Source organism: Hesperophylax consimilis, chromosome 21, assembly GCF_061612785.1.
Source record: "Hesperophylax consimilis isolate HC1 chromosome 21, BYU_Hcon_1.0, whole genome shotgun sequence".
NCBI classification, from domain to species: Eukaryota; Metazoa; Arthropoda; class Insecta; order Trichoptera; family Limnephilidae; genus Hesperophylax; species Hesperophylax consimilis.
The window spans coordinates 2600887-2626472 of record NC_142856.1 but is presented as its reverse complement, the minus strand read 5'-3'; the positions used below and the strand labels follow the sequence as shown (position 1 = coordinate 2626472).

Genomic DNA, 25586 nt, shown 5'->3' with positions numbered 1-25586 from the left:
ATGACAATGATGTGTTCATCACCTCTATCTCGTCACTACTCATTTTTAACACTGAAATTCTGTACCAAACCGTATGAACCACAATCAATTACGTATTTCACTCGTATTACACTCACGACGCAGTATACTAACCAAGCAGCTGATGCTTGGCGTGGCGCAGTTCGCTGGTGTCTGAGAGAGAGGAAAGAAGAGAAGAGAGAGAACGTTCGTGAGCAGCTCCCCCACCTCAACAAGCGCATATGGTGAGAGAGGGACAGTGAACGGTGAGCGGTGGTGGGGGTACCCGCATTTTCGTGTCGATCCTGACTCGGTTTTACTCCGTCCCCGAAAATCCATTACGCGCCTAAAGAAGTTTCACTTCAAAAACTTTTCGAAACTGCAAATAAATAACAAAAATATATATAATTGTGTTGGTACTTTCTTCAGATTATAGAACGTACCTATAACCTCTATTATACGGTATTTGTCAGTCGGCGCCAAGTTATAATCAGCTTAAATAATAACTTGCTCATCGAATAATTTTGCCCTACTTAGGAAATTATCGATGATTGTTTTTGACACTGTATAATCCAATATGGCGACAAAATGTCAAACTGAAACCTTAAAAATGCTTCAATCGACAAAATGTTAAAATAATAATAATATTCATTTTGCCATATTTTATTTGCTAAACGTTGTAATTTCGGAACGCCTATAATAACAAAGATTCCTTGCAAAATCATGTGTTTTTGGTTTGAAAATTTGGTCGCCTAGAAATTTTTCAGATGCTTTAATTAAATACTGCGAGTAGAATACATCTTGGCCTTTGAAATAATCGAGCATTTTTTATATTAAGTCTTTTTATAAGCCCAGAAAAAAATAATGTAAAGGCCTATGAAAACTGCTTTAAAGTTCAAAATCTCCTACTTACGAACCCATTTTCGCTTATAATTTTATTGTATAATGTGCCAAATTAAGTTATTTATAAAATGATCCAAAAAAATAATTATTTATGCCTGAATATCCACAAAATAAAATAAAAGGCACTTTTTGGCCATGTTTTTTTCTTGCATAAATCAAAACAGGCGGATGGTGTTAAGCGGGAATTTAAACCTTATCGCCATCTACTTAAGGGTTGTTATTGATAGCAGCTCAATTTAAAATATTACACGACGTAGTGCATCGCCTTAAAGAGAACTGTATTATTTAAAACATATCTCATTTTACGACTTATTAAAATAGGCAACAATGATAGAATGCAGATTACGCGGAAAATATTTTCATATTCCATTCGATTTATACTGTTCTTGAAAGCAGATGGAAGATTCTTTCAGATTTTACTATTTTAAATCGACGTATACCATAAAAATATTAACATTTTGAGTCCAAACAAAGATACTTTTTTTTTTAAATCGCTTGCTCTCCTATGGTTTTTATCGTGTAAACTATAATTAATACTTACTTTACACGGAACAATAAAAACATATTTAATTAGACAATTATAAAAGTTATCGACAATTTCATTATTTTTTATGTTTAAGAATTATTTTTAATTTTATCGGGCAGGTTTCAGGTAATTTTTTGACTACAAACTGAAAGCGCGGTATGCTCTCTTTCAAAAACTGTTTAAATCATCACTGTAATACAAAATGAGATAGCAAAACTTTTTATGGGATCTTGTTATATATTTCCCAAAATACTCTACGGTTGGTTATTGTCCGTATAGAATATCTCCCAAAATTGCACAAGGGATCCGCTGAATATTTTCAATGAACCTCTGTCTTTTTTTGTAACATTTTCTTTGAGATAAAGAGAGATACTGTCTCGAACATCCATCCGTATACCTATAAACAAATATTTATTTACCAACGACCTTCTCGACACATCACTCATATCGCAAATCGCAGGAAAAACACCATCATAAATGTATGATTGCATACACGCAAAAACAAAAAATTGTAGCACTACAGAAAAAGTTTCGACAAACAAAGTTTCAAGGAGATATATTTTTTTCTATAGTTTTCAGGATTGTTTGTGATTGTATACGTGCGCGTTTTCAATTATTTGTATTATGTGATCACTATATTGTGTGTTATAAAGTGATACATTTTCAAGTGTTTACCCAGTGTGAGTACTTACCTATCTATACCAAACCAAAATAATCATAAGCCACACATTATTATAATAATGTAAGTTACATACCTATCTTTTTTCTATGGCTATCAAAATGTTTTGTAATGATGTATGTGTGTTCCCTTCTATATATATAGTTTATCTTTGCATTAGTATGTGTGATAGCCACGCGCCAAACGTCCGTTATTCCAGGTGCAATATTTGAAATTGTTCCGGAACTATATTGCGCGCGCGCAGATGTTTATGTGATCGGAGGGGTTGAAAACTTTTGGTCGTTGTGATTAAAAATATAATGAAACAGATGATACGATATTTGGTAGGAAATGCTAGCAGTTTATGCGCGACTTAAGTTTTAGCACTATTTTTGTATTTTTCAGGAGTTGAATATGGACAAAGAATATGCTTTGTCATGTTTTTCAAAGTCAAGTTGACATTTCAGAACAAGAAATCAAGACGTAATTAACGTTGCTTTCTTCATAAAATGATGATGGATTTCAAAGAAAATGCTGCGCAAATTTCATGAAGCCAAATCAAGAATATCGAAAGATTTTGTTTGTTTGTTTGTTGTGCAGATTTATTCCTTTGGCCCTTTTCATAATACCAACTTTTTCCTGAATTAACTGCGAATTGAACCTTCCTTAACTGCTGTGAACTTTTAAAATGTCTTATATAATTGAATTTTGTAATATTTTTTTGGTTTTGAACCCTCCTCCCCAAGGACTGGGGTGAGCAACGCTGACACCTAGTCAAATTCTAATTGGATAGTACCGTTTTTTTTTCGTATGTTAACTGCTGTAAATTTTTATTTATTAAATATAATGTCATCCAATTTCAGACAAATGCGTGTGTTTGAATGAGTGCCACCAAAAGTTGATATAATGCATCGACAACGACTCTATCTGCTGAGTTTCAGCTTGGTCGGGAAGTAGGTTAATTTCTACTTCCATTCGTCCACTCCATTTATTCATTCATTCGAATTCAACAAATTTGAGAAGATTAAAAAAAAAACTATTTTCAAAAGACTGAAATGAAATCATATCCTAAATAAACCTTATTTATACAAATTGCATCTACTGTCTATCCACAAATAAACAGTATTAAATTTAATAAAGTTTGCAACATATGTATATATCCGATTTGAGCGTATTAATTATATTATAAATCATAATATGCAACCTGACGCATTTTATGCGATTTAAAGTTAGCTTTGACCGTCTCCTTGGTCGAGGGGTAAAGCTCTCGACTAGCAAGCGGTCGCGGGGTCAAATCCCGGCGTGCGCAAGTAAATTTTATTTGATTAATTTGTGTTATTTCACAATTTATTCATTTAAAATAATATAAAGTATATTTGCGCAAGTACCAGAGTGGAAGATCCTCACAGTATCGCCCTGGTGTAAGACCATCATTCAGAATTGAAACGTTTCTTGAAATTGATTTAGCCGTGCTTGGTGACCAGATCTGAATAGCTAGATACTCCCCCACCTTCCACTTCCTTGTCCCCTTCCACTCCCCACTACTTTCAGCCTGACAACATACCCCAATTGGGGATGCCATAGTCTCACTGGCTCCAGACGGCTGAGAGCAGTTGGTACTCTTGTGCGGTATTCATGTATAAAAAAAGCTTCGTAAAGCTTCCTGGTAGGCGATTTTTCACAAAAATTACTTCATAAAATTTGTCTTACAGAATTATTATAAAGTAAAAGGTTGGCGTTTCCTTATCAAGAGATGTAGCACTATTTTTCCGTTACGCCTGATAGAGATGCGGGTAGCGGGTGCCCATTGCCTGGCCGGGTGCGTCCTGCATTATTTGTTGCGCGTGACAACTATTATTATTGCATTATTTATTTTAAATTCGTACCAAGCGCCATTCACGGTTTTTATTGGGATGTTTTCTGCCACCAAAGTACGTATAATATAACGAATTAGAATACTAACACTATTGAATATTGTATTGAACGACCATTTGATAATGAAATTAAGGTGCGAAAAAATCACCGCATCGAAGAGAAATATGTAACACAAAGTAGAGAAGAATCACCGCGCATCTGTAGAACAATTCTCTTCTCGGTACTGGGTGATTTCTGGAGACAACCAAAAATTACGATGTTGAGTTAGTAATGCAATTTTGTTATGAATAATTGTGCTCTGTCCCTGTTGATAGAAAGAAAACTCAACTACTATAATGTACCCAAGCAAAGTTTTATGGAAATGAGTTAACTGATAGTGTTAATTTTGTATTTTTACTGAAGTATAAGAGAATCACAAGCACGCTATTACAATTACATGATTATTATTTAAGTTTGAAATTTCGTAAAAATCTATGGTAAATGTCAGTTTGTTTATTCACTTGAGCGATTTGCGCTATGATAAATTTTAGTTTAAAAAATATTCGAACGCAATTTTTTTTCTCACTATAGAAATAGGACATTGCTGGAATTCGGGAACTTTACGCTTTTCTGGGAATATTTTAAAATTGGAACAAACCTTTTCGCTTTCGTTTGCTTTAAAATGGTATAAAATAATTCTAATAAATAATAATAATGTATAAATAAATCTAAGTTTTATGTAATGTTGAAACTTGGCATAACTGTTCAATCTTTTCCACGCAAAATGTCAAAAAAGTAGGTAGGTATAGTAGAATCATTTTAAAGAGATTTTTGCTTGTGTAGTGGTGTACTGTCTCGTAAAACTACAGCGGGGTAAGAATGGACTGCAGGCGGGTGTCTAAAACGATTTAGAACTAATTCATCAAACATTTTCAAAATCGAATATAATTTTTGAGCCCAAAAACAATGATTTAACTGACTTTAAATCTATTGATTCGGTACACACCACCCTTCTAGAAATATTCTGTCCAGCATTCCCCAAGAATGTATCCAGTTCTTTCATGTTTCCGCCATTTTGCATAAAAAATTGTAGGTTAAAGTAAAAACAATAATTAATTTTGATAGTTAACTTATATGGGCGTGTAATTAGGTACCTATCTGTGTAACTGCTTCACATAACTTGGCCGTGACTCACATACAAAAGATAACAGGTACCTACCTAATCAGTGTCATTTTTGGGTCACCTAAATAAAGTATTGCACAGATAAGACAATTTTACTTGTTTTACATACTATGAGCATTGAAAATGTAAGATTTACAGTCAAATCTTATGTAATTTTTGAAATCTGGCTGCTAACAATAACACTCCATATATAGATGGCTATAATGTTTAAATTCCTGTTTAACCTCAGCCGCCAGTTTTGATGTATGCAAGAAAAAATCATGATTCAAGGGTGTTTTATTTTATTTTTAAGTTCCGGCACATTTTAATTTTCTAAAAAAAATACTTTGTCACATAATACAATAAAATCATAACCGAAAAATGGTTCGTAAATAGGCAATTTTGAACTTAAAGTAGTTTTTATAGGCGTTATATTTAATTAATTCTCAGAAAACTGAGCTAATAAGAAGATTTAAAAAAAAATACCTGATATTTTTCAAATGCCAATATTTATTCTACTAGTAGTATTTATTTTAAGCTCCTAAAATATTTTTAAGCAATCAAAAATTTCAAACCAAAATCACATGATTTGACATTACATCGTAGTGCTTCGCCTTAAGTTAATTTTTTTTTGAATTCCGCACAATTGGTGTTGTTATCAGTCTGAAGGGGAAGTGATCAACCATGGCAAAAGTCATATCAGTAACGTTTTGATTCTGAGTGTTTGTTTTCACCAGGGCGTTACTGAGAGTATCTGCCACTCTCTAAAATAATATTTATAGAAAAAAATGATTAGGCTTTTAATTGATACTAATTTGTTTCATATTATTGTATCAACTGGCTTTTGTACCTACACACATTATATGTATAATATTGATATCTACTCAGAAATGTTTAAATAAATAATTCAAATAACGTTTTTGAAACAAGCCTTAAAAAAATTGTGCTTAACACGGCGTGCGCAAGTAAATTCGATTCGATTATTTTAATGTGTTTGGTGACCGGATCTGAATAGCCAGGTACTCCCCCACATTCCTCTTTCCCTCTTCCTCTTCCTCTTTCTCACTGGCTCCAGACGGTTTTGTAAAAAAATTGAACAATTAATAATATTAATGTTAAAAAAACCAACCCATAATAAACATATATTTTTATTAATAGATGTATTTAAAAATACATAAATATTTTTGGTTTAACTGAGGATTGAACTATGCTCCCCCGGGACTGGAGTCAAGCTAACAATCCAAATCCCGATATCGTCAAATTTCCGCATCAAAGTATCCGTGTACATGATTGCTACCAAAAGTTGATAGAATGCATTGTCATCGACAAAAACTATATCTACCGAGTTTTAGCTCATACATTGCATTACATTTGCATTCACACATTCTCGAAAACTAAATCCAAATTCAAATAGATCTATTCAAAAAAATCAGTGAAACTTTTTACTGACTGCAAAGTTAAATGGGTCGATTTGTAACAGAAAATTTTTCTTGTTCTTTTTTCAAATCCATTTAACGTCTCACGTTGACACGGAAAAATAGAACTAAAGTACGTACCTGGCCAGTGTGGGAATCTCTACAAGTGTCTAAGACCGTTATAACCCTCTAATGAACTTATATTTTATATTAGTACCTAAGTGGTAATCTACTAAATTGCAACAATGAACTATCGTATAATAGGTGACCGGGTATATCATCAATCTATGTATATAGGTGACAGTTCAACGCACATACAAAAAGTGATATAAAATCATTAAAAGTGATGAAACAAAAACTAGTTTTTGTGTCATCAATAGGTTACATATGTAACTATTTAACCTGGTTTTTGTTTCATAACTTTTAATGACCCTATATCACTTTTTAAAGGTGTGTTTAGTTGTCATTTTGATGAAATATCATGAAACATTCATTCACATGATATCTTCATTATGGAATTTATTTTTCTTAGAATAAAAAAAGCAGTGAAAAACCACTGATAGGTTATGTTGCAAGGTTGAAGGCAGTGGAGAGGGGAAACAGGTGGGAAGTGGGAGGTCGAGAAGTACCCGGATATTCAGATCTGGTCACCACACACAGCCAAAGCCATTTCAAGCAAAGTTTCGATTCTAAAAGCACCAAGGTGACACTGAAAGTACCTACCTACTATTCTGCACATTATTTTAAATTAATAAATTGTATGAACCATTTGAAATTTACTTGCGCACGCCGGGATTACACTTATATTAGCCTTGCATTATTTGTGGATCTCTACATTTTTCACACGATCATTCATGATTTTGACACACATGCGCCTCAGGGATCTCATTTTTACAGCATTCAGTCTACCTTCATCCTTTAAAATTCAAATTCAAAAAAATATTTATTGCACAAAAATACAGAGTACAAAGGGTATAGTTCGTCTTATATTCTTCTATTCTTCGTCTGCCAACTTCATGCATCAGGGTAGGTACTAGCACTCCATTGTTAACCGCGAAAATCGGCTTTCCTTATAAAATAATGTGATTTGTTAGTAAAACTCCACATCATTTTATGCAGTGGCCTAAACCAAACAATTGTGAAATGTCTTAATTCGTTATTCGTGTTCGATAAATCCGGCATCAAATATTAATTTTATATCGTACTATTCAAGTCGTTGATTACTGCTGTAGTATTTACCTAGATAGATTACCTGTTAGAACGGCATTAATTATTTAGATTGTGTAACAAATTCAAGGTAGGCTTATCACAAGTCCTTTCGTAAAAGTAATGTAATACACCGACTTTATAAATATAACCTACAAAGTTGCAAAATACCTTTTATAAAGAGTATTCCACGCTCGTACCGCGAAACTTTGGGGATGATTGATTATTCGTGATTTTTTTCTTCATTAGTGTGCCCATAGATATTCATCTTGATAGACTTGCCCAAATATGAAATCTGGGTATCATTTCGACGAGATGGAAGCAAACCACGTGACCATATTTCTGGCACCAGGAAGCAGTTCGAGAATGCTTTGAATAAACTACGACATCAGTCGTACATTGACCACCGAAGAGCCCACTTTGAAATAACCAGAAAAGTAAAGTTCGATAAAATAAGTCAAAGGTTTGCAGCGCTTTCCATTATGGGACTTTTCTGTGCAGAATCTGAATGTTCGTTTTTAAACGAATCGCCTGATGTAGCGACGTTAAAATTGAGTAAGGAGGCTAAATTATAACACATTTGTAAAAGTGTTATAACTTAAGGCGATGCACTACGTAGTAATGCAAAATCATGTATTTTTGGTTTGAAAATTTGGTCGAATAGAAATGTTTCAGATGCTTTAAATAAATACCGCGAATATAATACATCTTGGCCTTTGAAATAATCGAGTATTTTTTACATAAGTCTTTTTATAAGCCCAGAAAAAAATAATTTATAAGGCCTATGAAAACTACTTTAAAGTTCAAAATTTCCTACTTACGAACCCACTTTCGGTTATAGTTTTATTGTATAATGTGGGAAATTAAGTTATTTATAAAATGATTAGAAAACATTTAAATATTTATGGTTTAACATTCACAAAATAAAATAAAAGGCACTTTTTGGGCATGTTTTTTTCTTGCCTAAATCAAAACAGCTGGATGGTGTTAAACGGGAATTTAAGCCTTATCGCCATCTAAGTAAGGAGTATTAACTAAATAGTGTAAAAAATATGAAATTTTGGAAACAATCGCGAACTTTTGTTTACCCGATTTGGGATATGTCGTTAAGTTTTAAGCGCAGCCAGCCTATTTGAGTGCCATTGTAAAAATGAAAAGTAATTCGTAAGCAGATATTACAATGCGAGTTGCCTGTATACTGTCGTTCGATTCGTTTATTGACAAAATCACCGAAAGTGTGGGGGTCATGCTGCATCCCGAAAATTGGTTTGTTCCTCTTTCTCTGATTGGCTCATCTATTCATTTAAATGTCTATGTTAGTTCCCAAATACAAAAAATATAATTTTCTTATTTTTGTCAAAACGTTCGGGTACATACACTTTTATAATAATTTAATTATTGAAGACAATATTAGAGATTACTAAGATACGGTCACATCTAGGACTCGAAGCCTGGACTTGCCGGGACACCGCTCTACCAACTGAGCTAATGTGATCCTATCTCCTTCGATCATATTTAACTGTATCATACTTCGAATAAGAACTACCAACACTGTCTTCATTTTTCTCATCGCACATTTTTATTAGCAACTATCTTTATGTATGATCGCATGATTCAACCCGAACTAAATGCAATCTAGACAGCGTCTTTAAATAAATATATCATATTTTTATTTTAATGTGCGACATCTATTGACTTTTTCCGTAAGTCTAGGATGAATAGAAAAAGTCAATCGTTGAATACGGTATAATGGTTGATGTGGACAAATACTTTTCCTGTACCTACTTACGAACAGGGCAATTTTATTGTTTAATTTGACAAAATACCCCTTGTTTTGCATTGTTGCTAGGTAACTAACTGCAAGGTGAGAACTGTGATTTTCCCACCCCAATGGGCAGGTGTATAATGTTGGTACTAAGTTACCAAGTAAAGTATCTGTAATGCATTTCCGCTGAGCACGCAGGGGTAGGCAGTTAAGTACTGTGTGTAGGTGTTTTGGACGCGCCTGTTAATTGCTTCCGTCGATTTTTATTGTAATAAAATACTCGAAAGAAGCGTGTAATCGATGTGATTTAGGAAATGTGTAATGACAATATTTATTCTGTCAGTTGAAATATTAAAATTAATTACATAACTATGGCCAAGCATTATGAAGTAATTCAAAATCTTGTGTTTTTGGTAGAAATATTTTAAATGCTTTAATTATTAAATACTGCGAGTAGAACATATCTGTAAAGAGGTCTTATTTTATATCAGAATAAATTATCATGCATGTAAATACTGCTTTAAAGTTCAAAATCTCCTTCTTACAAACCTATTTTTGGTTACAGTTTTATTGTATAATGTGGCATATTAAGTTCTTTAGAAAAATATTTTAAAACTTTTAAATATTTGGGCCTGAACTTCGCAAAATAAAATACTCACTTTTGGTTGATATTTTTTTCTACAGGCCAAAAAACTGTGTATATTGTTTGTATGCCTTATATCTTCACGAATATAGGTAATAGGCATTAAAATCGCTTGAAAAACGGAATATAGAAACCCTCGATTTCAAGCACAAAAGTGGATTTTATTTATTATGTAAACAATTTTATAAGAAAACAAAAAATTTAATCAATGGAAACTATCACAAATAATCTTAACTATAATATTGTATTTTTTTAAAGTTATTTCTTTTATGCCTCAATACATTTCTATAAAAAAAATAGTTTTTAGTAGTTAACATTTTTTATTGAGTAATTAAAATTTGTATTCTACTCAAGGGAAACGATAAGAAAACCTTCAATTTATCTAAAGCATATTTTTTATTATTCATGCTGTAAAAAAAATCGTTAAAAAGATTAATCGAAAATAGTGATTTAGCAAAGCAAAATAGAGTTGTAACTATGTAGGTACGTGTATTACCTATCTCTTTCATAAAATGATTCTTCCATTTTTTGAATCACGCTTTTTCATTGGCGGATTTGATCCAAGAAACACCCAACTATTCGTCCACCAATGATCTGTTCTTTTATTCCAATTTTGAAAAGGGTGACAGTGTTCCAAAACGGGGTTTACAAAAATTAATTCAAATCTTTTCATACCCTAATTTATGTAAAGGAAAAACGTTCCATCATGCAAATACGTACCTAACTAACACATTGCCTCATTCACATTCATACATAATCTTCCGTTATTCTAACTCATAAGATTCTCTCAGACAGCTTTATTAATTTTAGATTTTTTACTAGACAGTTATAGTTAAAAATTTCAATAGTTATGTATTTACGTGCGGGACGATGATTAATCAATGTTGTGATAATTAATTGATTACACAAGTAGATTAGTAACCTATACCTAATCATTGTAATCAAGTAAAATAAGCGCTGATGAATCATCTTTATTTTCTTTTAATCTTGAAGATAATACATTGTTCGAAAAGTATGGTAAAATTTAACAATTTTCAATTATGATTCATGAAGTAGTCCCAGACAGGGGTCGTAAGTGATGTCATTGCCCTTGTTTTTTCTGTATTTTTCGTCTTGTCATACAAGACGTGTGAGAATGAAGAATTTTCGTCGATACTTATATAAAATTAAAATATTTAAAAATTATAAAAAAGTTTAAGGACCCGCAGTTTTCATAATGTTGGTTATTTTTTCTGTAGTATGTACAATTTGACACGCTTATCGCTGCAGGTTGTAGATTATTTTCAGTAACTTTTAAAGCTGTCATACCCTTAAATTAAATATACCATTCCTGAGAGAAAGTCCAATTATATCCAATTTTCCAATTATCTCCTAAATCCTGTAGGTATCTAAATTTCGCTAATAAACAATTAGTTAATGTTAATTAAGTGTTAACCTTAAGTGACCTACCAGGTAAGTATGGTACTGTATATTATCTCTATATATAGTTAGTAGATTATTGTAGAAGTGTATTATATATTTGTACAAGGCCCTTGGGGTATTTTGCACAAAAACGGCGCTATATAAATCATTGAAATATTATTATTATTATACGTTCACTATCCCCTGGTGAAAGACCGTTTAGAACCTTGCTTGAAACATTGACAAATCAATAGATCTTAGATGAGATATGAAGCGACAAAATAGGTTCCACGTTTTTTACATTCAATTGACCTCCAACGCTCTGACTAAAACTACCGAATCCGCTCTAGGCACACCATTTATCGTGTTTGATATGAAACAAATATTGTGACAAGATATTAAAAGTGAGCAACTTCACAATCTTTCTCTTCTCTCCCCTTTTACCTTCAGGCTGACAATATGCCCCAATTGGTAATACCAAATTCCCACTAACTACAGACAGTTGGGATTTTTCTGCGGTATTCATATAAAAGGTTGTCAAACGAACAAACTGTTTTCTTTTTTTTAGTAATATATTTTGTTGTAAGCCATAATATCTGACTACAAAGTTAAGCGTGTCGATTTAGATGATTAATACTCCAGTAATTTAGACAGGTGGAGTTCCCGATAACAATCTCTTGTCATAATCTATCTGGCTAAAAGATAAAATTATAAATACCTACTACGGTACCTGCATACCCACCGCAATAGCGCCGGGCAGTTCCTACCAACAAGATAATAATATTATTCAACTCTAGAATTGAACGATAAGCGACTAACAGAAGATATTATTAATATTTATCAATAATAATTGCACTAAACCACACCCTTTAAGGTAAGTTAATCAACAGATAACCTGCAAAAGTATTCGATGATGAAATAACAAGTCTAACCAATGACTAAATGAGTCATCATAACATATTTTTGATGGGCGTAATTTGAATTTGTACATTATTGTTTCGAAATCTTTTTAAAATACATCAATTTGTTTTCTGGATCTTGCAAGCCGAAATTAACCTGCTTCCCGACATCCGATCGAGCTGAAACTCAGCAAATAGACTCGTTGACGATGACAATACATTCTACTATAACTTTTGGTGGCAATCACGTACATACAAGCACACATACGCATATCTCCAAAATCAGATGACAGTACAGAAAATGACATACTAAATAATTGTCGGTCTTGCCCGATCGACATCTGGCGAAGTTGCTAAAGTTGTCGTCTCCAGTTCCTGGCTAACCATAGCTCATGATGGCAATGATGATTAGAAGTAAAAATAATTGCGTAGTCCCTGACATTTTAGCTATAACTCATCCTTCGAGAGTTTTTGCTGCTTTATACAATCATTTAGATCCGTAAAGTTAGTTAGGTAGCTATAAAGAGAACGAGAAAAAACCCTTTATATTATATACTGGTTCTCTATCATTGCACAAGCAACTTTTCCGTATATAATAGTGCTCAAGAGGATATCTAGTAAACTGGGAATGGGTGTTTTTTTCTTTTCAAAGAAAGTGTATAAAATTTATAAAAAATACACGTTCTATTTTTTGAATACCAACTGCATACAAAAAATATCTAGCGGTAAATCACACAGCACATAGCTATGGCAAAATGCTAAATCAATACCAAATTGCATTCAAATTATTATTAACGGCGGTCAAAGCAATTAAAATATTATATTATTATTATGTACGCCATTTCCAATAATGGCGGCCGGAGTTATAGGGAATGGCCGTTATGTGACGACTTGATGACAGGAAATCAAACGTGTCTTCATTCCGATAATAAGCCGACAGCGATGGACAGTTATTTATTTGTGTGTAATTTCACTTGGCCGGGCATGGGCACGTAACGCCATAATAACTGTTCCTTTTTCGAACACCACGTTCACATTTTATTTTTATAATCCATGGATAAAAATAGAAGGATGTGTCGACAGTTTTGATTTGGTTAGGTTCTTACCTACCCACGCATGCCGATGTTTCTAATAGGAAAAAAAACATTACCTTATTTGATTAGCATCCTACACGAGGATGCTTGGACATATTTTATAAATACCGCTCTATTGGAATTGGAATAAAATATTAATCGGTTAAAGATGGTCGAGAATCTTATTACTGACTTGATTACGACTTCTCCTTGAAAATACATTCCAAACAGCTTCTCCAAAGATAACATAATCCCTCAAGCAATGATTCATTAAAAAATGTCTTTTTTTTCAATTATTTGCCAGACAGGGTTTTAAGCCATAATTCTTCTTTACATCCATTATTTGTTTTCGTTTCCTGCGTATCATATTGTTTCTCGAAAGTTTAACCATAGAAAAACTGCGAAAAACTTTTTCCCGGGAAGTAGCCGTCAGATATCACTAGGGTTTGCCGCGGAAATGTCTCAATTATTGAACTAGGCAGCAGAATTGATTTCTTTACGTCCATTAACGGTATATAATTTAATGCGTGTTAACATGAAGAAATTACGGTAAGTACTGAACTATTTGTTCAATGCATTAACCGACATTATCTTCTAACATCCTCAATTTATTTATTACTATAATTAAGTACCTATTCACGTATGAAACATTTCAAAAATTATATTTACCCCCTATAATAAAAGATATTGGAGCTTTAATATTTTAACAGGAAAATATATAAAAAATTGACCCAATCTCTGGGAAAGTAATAAATTTTAAATGTTGCCAGTCAAAAAATTGTCTTTCAAGAACTTTTGACCTGCGTTTATAATATAGCAACAGTTATGTCATCAAGAACTTGTTTTTTGATTGATAAATCTAGAAAACAAACTGTTTATACATATAATTAATTAATTTACCAATTATCTATCACTTTATATTGTGAACAGCGCAGTAAAATAATTTTAATTACTGTAATCTGATTTACTGGATTCTCGCCATACAAGCTATTTACCGGCTATTTTAATAATGATTGGGATTTAAAAAAAATAAAACGGTACCTACACAGCGGGTGGCGTTATAACAGGATTTACCGATTTGAAGTAATAACAATTAAAAACAATTAGTCGACTCGTTCTAAAAGCGATGTTTCACTGAAAATAATAATATTACGGAGTATTTTTTCAACTTCTTATCTTTAGCTACTAACTTTGACAAAAAAATCTGTGAAAATTCAAGTGTGCAGGTACCTGTTTTATCTTTCACAAATCAATATCTAGATATTATAATTATGGAAAAGTTTTAGTATTAGCATTTTTAAGTATATTTCTAACAATCTAAGAAAACCCTAACAAAATCTGTTGGGTAGTTTAGAAGAACTAAGCGCACAAATAGACAGACGCAGATAGTGTCTTGGTTTTATACTATTTAGAGTAAAGGAGAGAAGAGATAATCGAAAAGTGCAATGAAATTATATCATGCAGTTACAGTAGTTTTACTGCCCAGTTTCAGCATAATTTTTAGGCATATTTTTTGATCGATGAATGGATATTTCAATTATTTGAAGCTCATTTAATGTTAATATTATTAAATTATCTTAACTTCACTAACCTTTGTAATATTACTAATAATCAAGACTACTTTATTAATAATATTTTTTCTTACTATTTATACCTAGCTTTAAATATTTTCGGACTTGTACTTTTTTAGTTATTTCATACCTTCCATTTTTTTAATACTTTATACTTATTTAGCATGTGTTGTTCAGTATGAATTAAAATAAATTAATTAATTATGGAATTGAAATTCCTGGAAGAAAAAGCTCTGCAAATTTCGTTAGGCCAGAATTCACCGATCGAGAGTAGTTGTTGCTACCTGGATTTTCACACTGATCGATTTTCCAGAGTACTCGAGAAAATTACAATTTGATATACTGAACTTTGCAATCTGTGATGTCGCTATATAGTGAAAAAATTTTGGATACTAAAAAAGTACGTACATACTAAAAATATCTAGTCGTGTCAAGCAGTTGGTACCAATGATTTTGTTTACTTAGTCATTTTAAAATTGGAAGAGAACTGATCTATCGCAGTACCTACGTACCTACCTAAAGTATATATAAATCTAAATTCAAATTTACTGCACCAAAAAGCTATGCGGTAAACGAGCAACTTTTTAGAGTAGGTACTTTTATGGCTATAAAGTTCGAAATGCATACACGGTACCTACCTCTTAAAAATCCGTTGGATTTAAACACCACCCTATTTTTCCCCTTCTTTATCCAATGGGCAGATGTTTCTCAGCGAATAGAGACTTTTCTCCTAACCACCCCTCGAATAAATTATATTCGTGCACTAGAATGTATAACAATGAACCCTTTGTATGATTTCTGACCAATCACGGGGTGACACGATTCAGAAAACAATATTATTGTTCTGGTTTTAGGGAAACTGTGAGAACCAAGGCAGTGTAAGTTTTCGCACTGAGATTATAATAATTATTAATTGTAGAGTTTTTTGGGAAGGTTTGTATTGATTTGTACGAATAGGTATACCAGTTTTTGAAATACTCTTGCATTAGGGTTCGACTTGCTTCTGGCATTCGGAATTCCCAATTTTGGGAATGATTTGAGGCGGAAGAAAATTAGGAGCAAACAAAGAAAACAAAAATGAATATTGGGAAATGTTTGGTGGTTGAAATCTGATTACTAAACATGGCAAGGGCCATTTAAAGGAACTGTTTCATTAGTTATATCTCTTCAGGACGATAATAAGTAATTATTAATTATTACTAACCGGTTTCGCACAATACTTCAAAACTATTGTTGATTTTTTTTCCAATTGAGCAAATGAATGGTGTCTTATTTTAGGTAGGTACAGGGAAAAGTTATTATTATTTATTTATTAAGAATCTCTTCAAATTATTGGAATTCCGGTTAAAAACGGGATTGTTGGCCGTTTCCTGATAAACTTTTAGTAAATTCCTAATATATCGGAACATGTACTTGCATTATATATAATGAGAAAAGTTGAAAATATTTTAATTTTTACGAACACGTGTTCGAAATTGTTATAATTTATTTGTATTTTACTAAAGGTTTATCAGGAAACCTATAAAAATAAGCGGATTTTTCAAAGCTCCACAGCTCATGATGGAAATTAGAATTAGTAATTAAACAGATGTGTTAGTCCAGAAATTCCAGGCAGAAAAACAAAATTTCAGAGTTTTACCGCTTCGCACAACCAGGAGGATATATTACGAAAATGTGAATGGTAGCAGCAGTCGGGGACGCCCGAGGAAGATATTGCAGGATCAAGTGAATCAGATACTTGAGTCGGGCCATGTCGAAAGTAAGAATAATAGAAGAGTATGTATGAAACGATGTATGAAAGTGAACGAGGCAAGAAGTGTGTTCCAAGACCGAGTTTTTTGGCGGTGTGTCCTCTCTGCCTACCCCTGCGGGGAAACGGCGTGATGATTAGTTAGTTAGTTAGTTACAAACCGGCAAATATCTGCTTTAAATCAAAATTACGCAATATAAACCACAGATTTGGTTATCTAACTGAAGTCTCGTGTTTTGTAAACAATCTATAATATTCAGAAGTTAATGTAATAAAGATAAATACCTCCACGCGGCATCGCATTCACCTGCGATTAGTTTATTAAATAGAACAATACAATTTTTATTCAATGGCATCCGAACAACGTCGTCAAAAGGTTTTCGGGCAAATGCACTCGTTCAACTACAAGATATAATAATAATATCGTTATTGAAGAGAGAAGAGTGAAGGCGCTTGTAGAATATTTATTTCTTTGATCAAGTGATCAGATCATAATATAGGTAATAGGCATTAAAATCGCTCGACAAACGGAGTATAGAAACGCTCGATTTCAAGCACAAAAGTGGTTTTTATTTATTTTGTAAACAATTTTATAAGAAAGCAAAAAAGTTAATCAAGGGAAACTGTCTTAGGCTAGCTTTAGACTTGTAAGTTTTTTCGTAAATTTACGACTTCTAGCCAATGGGTGTATTGGATTTTCAAAATGCAATATGCCCATTGGCTAGAAGTCGTAAATTTACGAAAAAACTTACAAGTCTAAGGCTAGCCTTAGATAATCTTAGCTATAATATTGTATTTTTTTAAAGTTGTTTCTTTTATGCGTTCATACATTTCTGTTGAAATTTTTTCTTATTTCTTTTCAGCAAAGTTCAGATTGCTACAAATGGCGCCTTCATGAGAATAACACATTATAAAAATCCGCTATTGAATGTGCGTGGAGGAATTTATCATTCTTAAATAATTAACTTGAGCCTATTAGCGTGTAACAGACAATAACATATCGAGAGTGTTTCTACATCATAATAAGACCGTCAAAGTTTCGCTTCTTGTAAAAAACGCAGTTTCTTTTAACGTCAGAATACTCAACGAATCAAAGCGAGAATTATTCGCTTCATATATCCCAGCTCCCGTGGAAAGTTATGGGAAATTCAAATGATCGCTCTTAGCAGTTGCACGTTATCGATATTAAATATTATTATTGAACACGCCGCGATTCTGCACAAATGTATTGCAGAATATAGATTAGAAAAGATGTAAAGGAAAGAGTTTTTGTTCTGAACAAGGTACAGTGGTTTTAGGTTAGGTTTCGGACCGAAAGAAACTAGTAGATTTTCTGATTCACCTACTAGTAGAGAGGTTTCGCCAGAATTTGGTTTTAGGTTAGGTTTCGAACCGAAAGCAAACATCTCTCATTCACCTACTATTAGAGAGGTTTCGCCAGAATTTGGGCATCATTTTTGTCCTTTTGTTCGCAATGAGTTAATGTCGTTAAAAAATACAACAAACAACATGTCATAGTTTTCATTAATACATTTTTTTAAGACGGCTTAAAGTAAAAATAATATCTGTTGGAAGTAAGTAGGTACCTACCTACATATGATTATTTGAAATTCTCATCGTATCTTTTGTGTTGCCAGTACTAAAAATCATTTTTGGTTAAAAAAGCGAAGATTCAAAATTTCTGTAGATTATGGGTGATTACCATTTTCCCTGATTTTTTCTCCCCTCAAATGTAGGAAAATTTTCAAGTACTCACTATCACTGATAGGTAGAGCACTATAGCTGACTATGGAAATGAGGTTACGAGTTACGAGCTAAACATAATTGTGTTCTGCTATAAATTTCAGGCAGAAAAATACTTTGCATGTTTCATTATGCCAGAACTCACTTTTCGAGAGTTTTTACTACTTCATATGAACATATTCTCTACTCCATAGTTAGGATTATCTCCACAGTCGGTAATGCATTGAAATAAATATGCAACTTCCAGTCTTTTAATGTTTTTTTTATACCATTTTCTGTGACCGGGTTTCTCATCAAAATGACAGTTCAACACACCTACAAAAAGTGATATAAAGTAATGAAAAGTGATGAAACATAGGTTACCTATGTAACCTATTTTACCTAGTTTTTGTTTCATCACCTTTAATGACTCTATATCACTTTTTAAAGGTGTTTTTAGTTGTCATTTTGATGAAATATCGAAGAACCGTTGATATTATTGGCACCTTGTCTCGTTGGGTCCTTGGCGCCTTAGAGAGTGAGCGTCCAGAGCGGATTGCGCCAATTGCGCCTTCGTAGGTCCAGCCCTGTACCTGAAATAAGATAATTATTTATTTGTTGAAGGCTATTTTTATAATTTGTGGGTTTTGGGAGTTTTAATAAGTAAAACTCGATTAATATGCCTTCACATTGAGTGTCTCGAAGTCTAAACTTTCTCTAGGTCGAGTGTAATTACTAAGAAAGTTGTCGCAGGAAGTGAAATATTGATGGTTAATGTATTACATAGATATACATATGTTAAGAGGTAACAGGGCCGGCCCTACGATGGCGCGATTGGAGCAGTCCGCTCCGGGCGCCGAATTGAGATTCATAAAAACGGCGCTTTTTTTTATTTTTATAGTGAATACCTCACAAGAGTCCCAACTGCTCCCGTCTGGAGCCAGTGAGACTATGGCATCCCCAATTGGGGGATGTTGTGAGACTGAAGGTAAGTGGGGAAGGGAAAGAGGAAGGTGGGGAAGTACCTGGCTATTCAGATCTAGTCACTAAACACGGCTAAAGCCATTTGGAGCAACGTTTCAATTCTGAATGGTGGTCTTACACCAGGGCGATACTGGTAGTATCTTCCACTCTGGAACGTGCTGCAAATACACTATATATTATATTTTAATTAATTAATTGTGAAATAACACAAATTAATCAAATAAAATTTATTTGCGCACGCCGGGTTCGAACCCGCGACCTTCGGAATGGCAGTCCAATGCGCTACACAAAAATACAAATCATCCCAACATTATTGATAACAGTGATCACATCTACTGATTTTGACAAGGGGCGCCAAAATTTTAGTCGTAAAGTAGTAAAAAAATCCATGAAAAACAATGTTTTTCTCCTTTAGTACATCTATTTTTATTAAAAGATGAGACTAACTAAAATGAGTGAACCGCGCTATCGCTTAAGCCAAATCCTAATTGGATGGGACCGAGATTTATTTCGTATATTAGCTGCTGTAATTTAATTTTAGAGAAATGCGTGTGTGTGCGCGTGTGTGTACGTGAGTGCCACCAAATGCCACAGAAAGTGCATGAGAGCCAGCAAAAGTTGATAGAATACATTGTCATCGTCAACGAGTCTATCTGCCGAGTTTCAGCTCGATCGGATTTCGGGATATGTGTTAATTTCCGCTTCCAAAGTTCCATTTACTTCATTCACTCATTTATTTATTAATTCACTCAAGACAACTAAATCGAAATTCAAATTTATGTATTTAAAAATTACATCTGCAGCGCTTAATTTTGTCTAGAAATGTGACAAATCAACAAATTGGTTACTTAATAAGAAGGTATTCTTACAACAAAACATGTGAATATTACGAATATTGTAAACGAAACTACAAAAGACTTACGACAAAAACAATGACCTCTAATCACATTACTAAACTATCAACCGTGACGTTTAATTCCCTTACATTACATGTTTTATTTTTATTACTTTAATAAACTACCATCCCACTAATACGTGACCCTTTGCATTTCATGTGATTCCCACGATAGTCGGGTAAGAACTTGGATATTTTTATTTGGGTTTTTTTTTATGTGGAGGTTGTCGGTACCTACCAAAAGGATGATATTTTAAAAATGGAAACATTAGAGGAAGCATTTTGCTGGTTGTTGAAGCCAAATAAATGCTAGCCATATAAACCGTTATTTTAAGTCACGCTAAAAAAATCTACGGTAGGTACTTATAATTTTTAGTTTAGACCGGTAGTTTTAAGTGAATACATTGTTCGTATTAAATAAATTTTATTTTTATTTTTATGTGAATACCGCACAGGAGTCCCAACTGCTTCCTACCGTCTGGAGCCAGTGAAATTATGGCATCTCCAATTGGGTTATGTTGTGAGACTGAAGGTAGTGGGGAAGGAAAGGAGATGGGAGAGAGCAAGGTGGTGAAGTATTTGGCTATTCACATCTGGTCATCAAACACGGCTAAAGCCATTGAAATTTTTATTTTAATCAAATAAAATTTACTTGCGTATGCCGGGATTTGATCACGCAATCTTCGGATTACTAGTAAATAGCCTTACCCCTCCATTGATACAAATTGGTAAAAAAGTATCATTTCGTCCCATCAAATGACTTTCGATGTTGTTTTTTTTCGATTACATAACACACAATACACCAAGCGGTACTTTAATGGAACTTATGTGCACGGAACTTCAAAACGTACCACTAAATTGTTTTCCTTTGAATTCTGAACTCAATGATGTTTCTTTTGCCAAAGTCAATATTTAAAGACGTGTTAGCGGCAGCTACCTGTAAAGGTAGTGACTTTATATTATTCGTATTATGTTTTGAGGTGCATAACAATACATGACTTGACGCATTGCGAAGGTTGGCTCGTTTGTTGACCTTCAGATGTAGCATAGATTCACCAACTTATTACGAAACAAACATTTATTTCGAAAAATCTATAACATGCGTCATATAAATCTCTTTTGAGATGATTTAATAACGAATTTTCACTGTTTTTTTTAATGAGTTGTTGACGAATAGATTTTCTGCAACGGTTTTAAATGTGCCATCTTCGATTTGCCGCCAAAACGTTCATTTTTATTCGCGGATTTGTCTGCGTTGATGTCACGCCGATCATGACAGCAATCTTACCAGAAATTGGCGGTCCTGCGCCATAATGATGTTGTAGCCGGTTAGAACCGATTCGAAATGTGCGATTTTAGATCGTTTTTGAAATCAATAATTTTGAATGAAAATTTTAAAATGAAATATCTTTAGTACGATAATCACGATCAAAAAAATAAACTTTATATCTTCCACATATTGTTGACAGTGTTCATAATTTGTGAAAATTCCCCATTACGATGATATCGAAATGCAAAGTAAACTTATTATTATTATTACCAGCAGTTTTGTGAACAGTAGACTTCGCGTAATTTGATTAGTTACTCCGACTGACGCGCTCCGGAGGAATAAAAAGGAACCATAAAACTCGGCTACCATCTCAATCAATTATCATATAAGTATAGCGGTGATATGTAATGTTGAACGTTATTTTGTTTTAAGAATTAAAAAATATAATATTATGACGATTTGTTTTAAAAAAACCAAATAGCGGTTCACCGTTTTTTTGTTACATCGGAAAAAACAGATCAGCTCTATTGTCAGAATAATAGTCAAAAACTGTTCGGAAAAATCGTCAGAATGTTACTCCCGTGTGAATATTTCTGTAGAATTTAGTATGGCAATAATTGCACACATAAAAAAACAACCTGCAGTGAACGTAACAATATCCGAAGAGCAATGAAAAAAGTTGATCCGGGAATTTCCCTTTCAACATTCTGTAACGGAGGGCGACATCTATTAATTTTATTTGAATTCAATTTTTTATTTAAGAGATGGCGCTTCACACTAAAATAATTTATTTTCCGCGTCTGTCTGTTTGTGAGCTTAGTTCTTTTAAACTAAGCAACGGATTTTGATAGAATTTTCACGATCATATAGAGAATTTCTTCCGGAAGGTTTATCATATTACATGTATATTATATTTACAGAAAGTAGAGTAATTAAGTTGTAATTAATTATTTTCGGGCGCTTACATTGCTAACGCTGGCTAAAACTTATGAGATGCATAAAATTGTATATCTTAAAAAGCCCTACAGAAAAGTCTGCTATGGTATATGTCTATCTCCTAAGGAAAACCCCCAGCGACACCGAGTACATGTCAGCTAGTTATTTTATGAAAATTAGGACCTGCCATTTTAGCCCCCTGCATCCATTTTCACTCTATATGGTTTTCGAGTTACATCAACATCATGTTTTTGTTTGTTTCAGAAAATGTCAAACTTCCAAAGGACTCGCAGTAAAGTCTGGTGGGGAGACTCTCCGCCCAATATCGGCAGCCCAGTGGCGCACGCCTCCAACTGGGAGAACAGGAGGCTGCCCGGTGCGAGGCAGGACGACGACTGGGAACCACAGTTACCCCACTGGGTACCTCTAGAAAACAACATCCCAGAACTAGACGAATCACCTCCGTTACCCGCTATCAATGTCTGGTCTCCCAGGCAAAACAGCCCAGGGAGCCATAAGAGTCAAGATTCAGGCTTTTCTGATTCTGACAGCTCCCCTCCAACTAATCAACAAAACAATTCTAAACCGAAGAAAAACGACGAATCGTCGCCAGAAAACGGATCTATCAAAAAAGAAAATCAGTGCTGCAGACACAATGAAGAAGATGGCAATGAATTCAAGACTCCAGCTAAGAGAGATCTTAGTAATAACGTGTTGAATTATCTACAAACTCCCAAATCAGGGATGAGCAAATATCAAAATGGAACCCCAATACGAAGTTTGATAAAGACTCCTAAAGATTTGAAGGATTATTTAGAAGCCCATTGCGATATTGGACATGCACCTTTCGATTCTATACAGCAGGAAGATGGTAACAACTTCAGGAATACCTCTATTAAAGTTGTTGTAACTCCACACAAAAACATCAACAACAACAATATTAATATAGAAAAATGTACGACGAAGAAGAATCTATTAGATAAATTCAATAATCAGGAAGAACAATGCGATGGTGGTATGCATAATGGATCAAATCACAATAATATAGAATATATTCAAGTTTCATCTTCGCTTCAAATCGCAGTTAATAACCAACCGAGAATGAGATCACCTGTAACAAGAATCAACTATCATCCTCCTGTACATTTTGTCGCCAAAGAAAAGAGTCCAGGGATGTTGTCCAGATCTAAAACAGACCCTAATATACCAAAAAAAGATTTAATAGAAAATTCAGATGATGAATACGGGTTTCAAAAGTGTTCAAATTACTTTCAAAGACAAGGAATGAATAGATCCTTTAATTATGCTTCCCAAAGATTAGATGAACAGATTTTAGATGACGGCCACCATTCTCTCGGTTATATTGAAGTGTTGCGTCAACAAGATACTATCGAAGATGTAAAAGAACACGTTGATGAAGAAGCCGGCATTAAGCCGTTTTCTTCGAGAAAAATAACAGACAGCCTTAACCTAAAAGCTCCAAAGAAAACCGTGTCACGTACAAAGCAGAAGATACAACACAAAGCAACAAAGACAAAACTGTCGCCTAAAATCAACAAAAGTTTCTTTCATTTCTTACCAAAGAGGAATGAATCAATTAAAACAATCTACGACATTACAAAAGGATCAGATGAAGTGGACAGAGTTCCAACATTAGGTTTACCGGAAAACCACACACTTAACGACTGGGCTATTGTTGATATGAAGAGAGAAAGTTTTATAGAGACATACGACGAACGTAGTGTAGATGAGAATCGTCTAAATTCTAGTATTGTAAGTGTTAACCAAGCGAAAAGTCCTAAAGGAATCCTAAAAACCCCGGGAACGGCTCGTAAAATAACTCCTCCAATCCAATTCCAAGATGAGGAAGGTAATGACTGTCAGAATTTTAGAAGAATTGCCTCTCTACGTAATGGCGGTATGTTGGACGATAGGGTGAACGGTTTTTCCATCAGACGAGAAGCTTCTAACGAGGATATCCACTTTTGCGAACAGGAGTTGAATTCTGCTTGCACTTCGACTCCCAAGTCCCTGTTGTCTCCTGAGTATGCGAAGGTTAATACTCCCGGAAGACAGAGCAGCAAGATCAGACCGGTCAATTTGCTTAGCAACTTTAATGAGTAAGTAATAAAAATACATAAATTAACTATAAAACAGAAATCTATTGGAATAAAACTGCAAAAAAACTAGAGCAAAAACATTTGTTTGTTTCACTAACAACTAAACTAGAACTTTGAAATTTACTTGTTAGAAAAATAACACAAGACTCCAAATTGTTTGTTCAATATGTCATGCCATGCGGCAGAACATTGTCCTTTATCACTTCACATTGTCTTTCAAAACTGTGGAAATTACATATTGAATAGGTCATTTCATCTAATATTTCATTACACGTATTTAACATATACAAAGGTCACAAAATATGGTTTTTTTAAAGAGTGAATTTTCCATTACAAATTGAATAAGTGAAAAAAAGTAAAAAAAAACAATTGTGTCTCCCAATCTCATATCAATGTCTAATTACTCTTCTAGGTCCGCCAAAGCCACATCCCGCAATGTCTTAAACTCCACATCGAGCAGCGACTCATGTACTCCGCTGGAGAGGATCGGCGAAGGTCAGCCAGCTCCGGTTCAGCACTGGCTCTGCGACCTGGTAGGGCTGTACGAACCCGAGTGCATGACCACGCTGCAGAGCAAAGCCATCGGAGTGGAAGTGGACGCGAAAGTGGCCAACAGTTCTGCTACCATCACCGGAAACATACGCAAGGTGCAGACGCACGGGCAGATTATAGCGCACCAGTTTAAGCAGGTTGTCAAGTAAGTGGTCTTTTTAATATGTTATGTGTATTTTAACGTTGTCAACGCGGCTGTCTCATATCTGATTCATAAAGTTTCACTGAAACACATACATTGTGACAAAACACGCTACGTGGTGGGAAAGATTGCGTTGAAAAGA

The 25586-nt window shown here is 33.8% G+C and overlaps 1 protein-coding gene across 1 annotated transcript in view; it reads left to right on the top strand.

Moving 5' to 3' along the window:
* insc (spindle orientation adaptor protein inscuteable) overlaps window positions 1-25586 on the top strand; it is an 85210-nt gene that overhangs the window by 51521 nt on the left and 8103 nt on the right. The window contains exons 3-4 of the mRNA XM_089644751.1: window positions 22895-24750; window positions 25163-25447. Of these exons, the coding sequence (XP_089500877.1) occupies window positions 22898-24750; window positions 25163-25447 (2138 nt within the window). The 5' untranslated portion in view covers window positions 22895-22897. The remainder of the gene's footprint in view (window positions 1-22894; window positions 24751-25162; window positions 25448-25586) is intronic.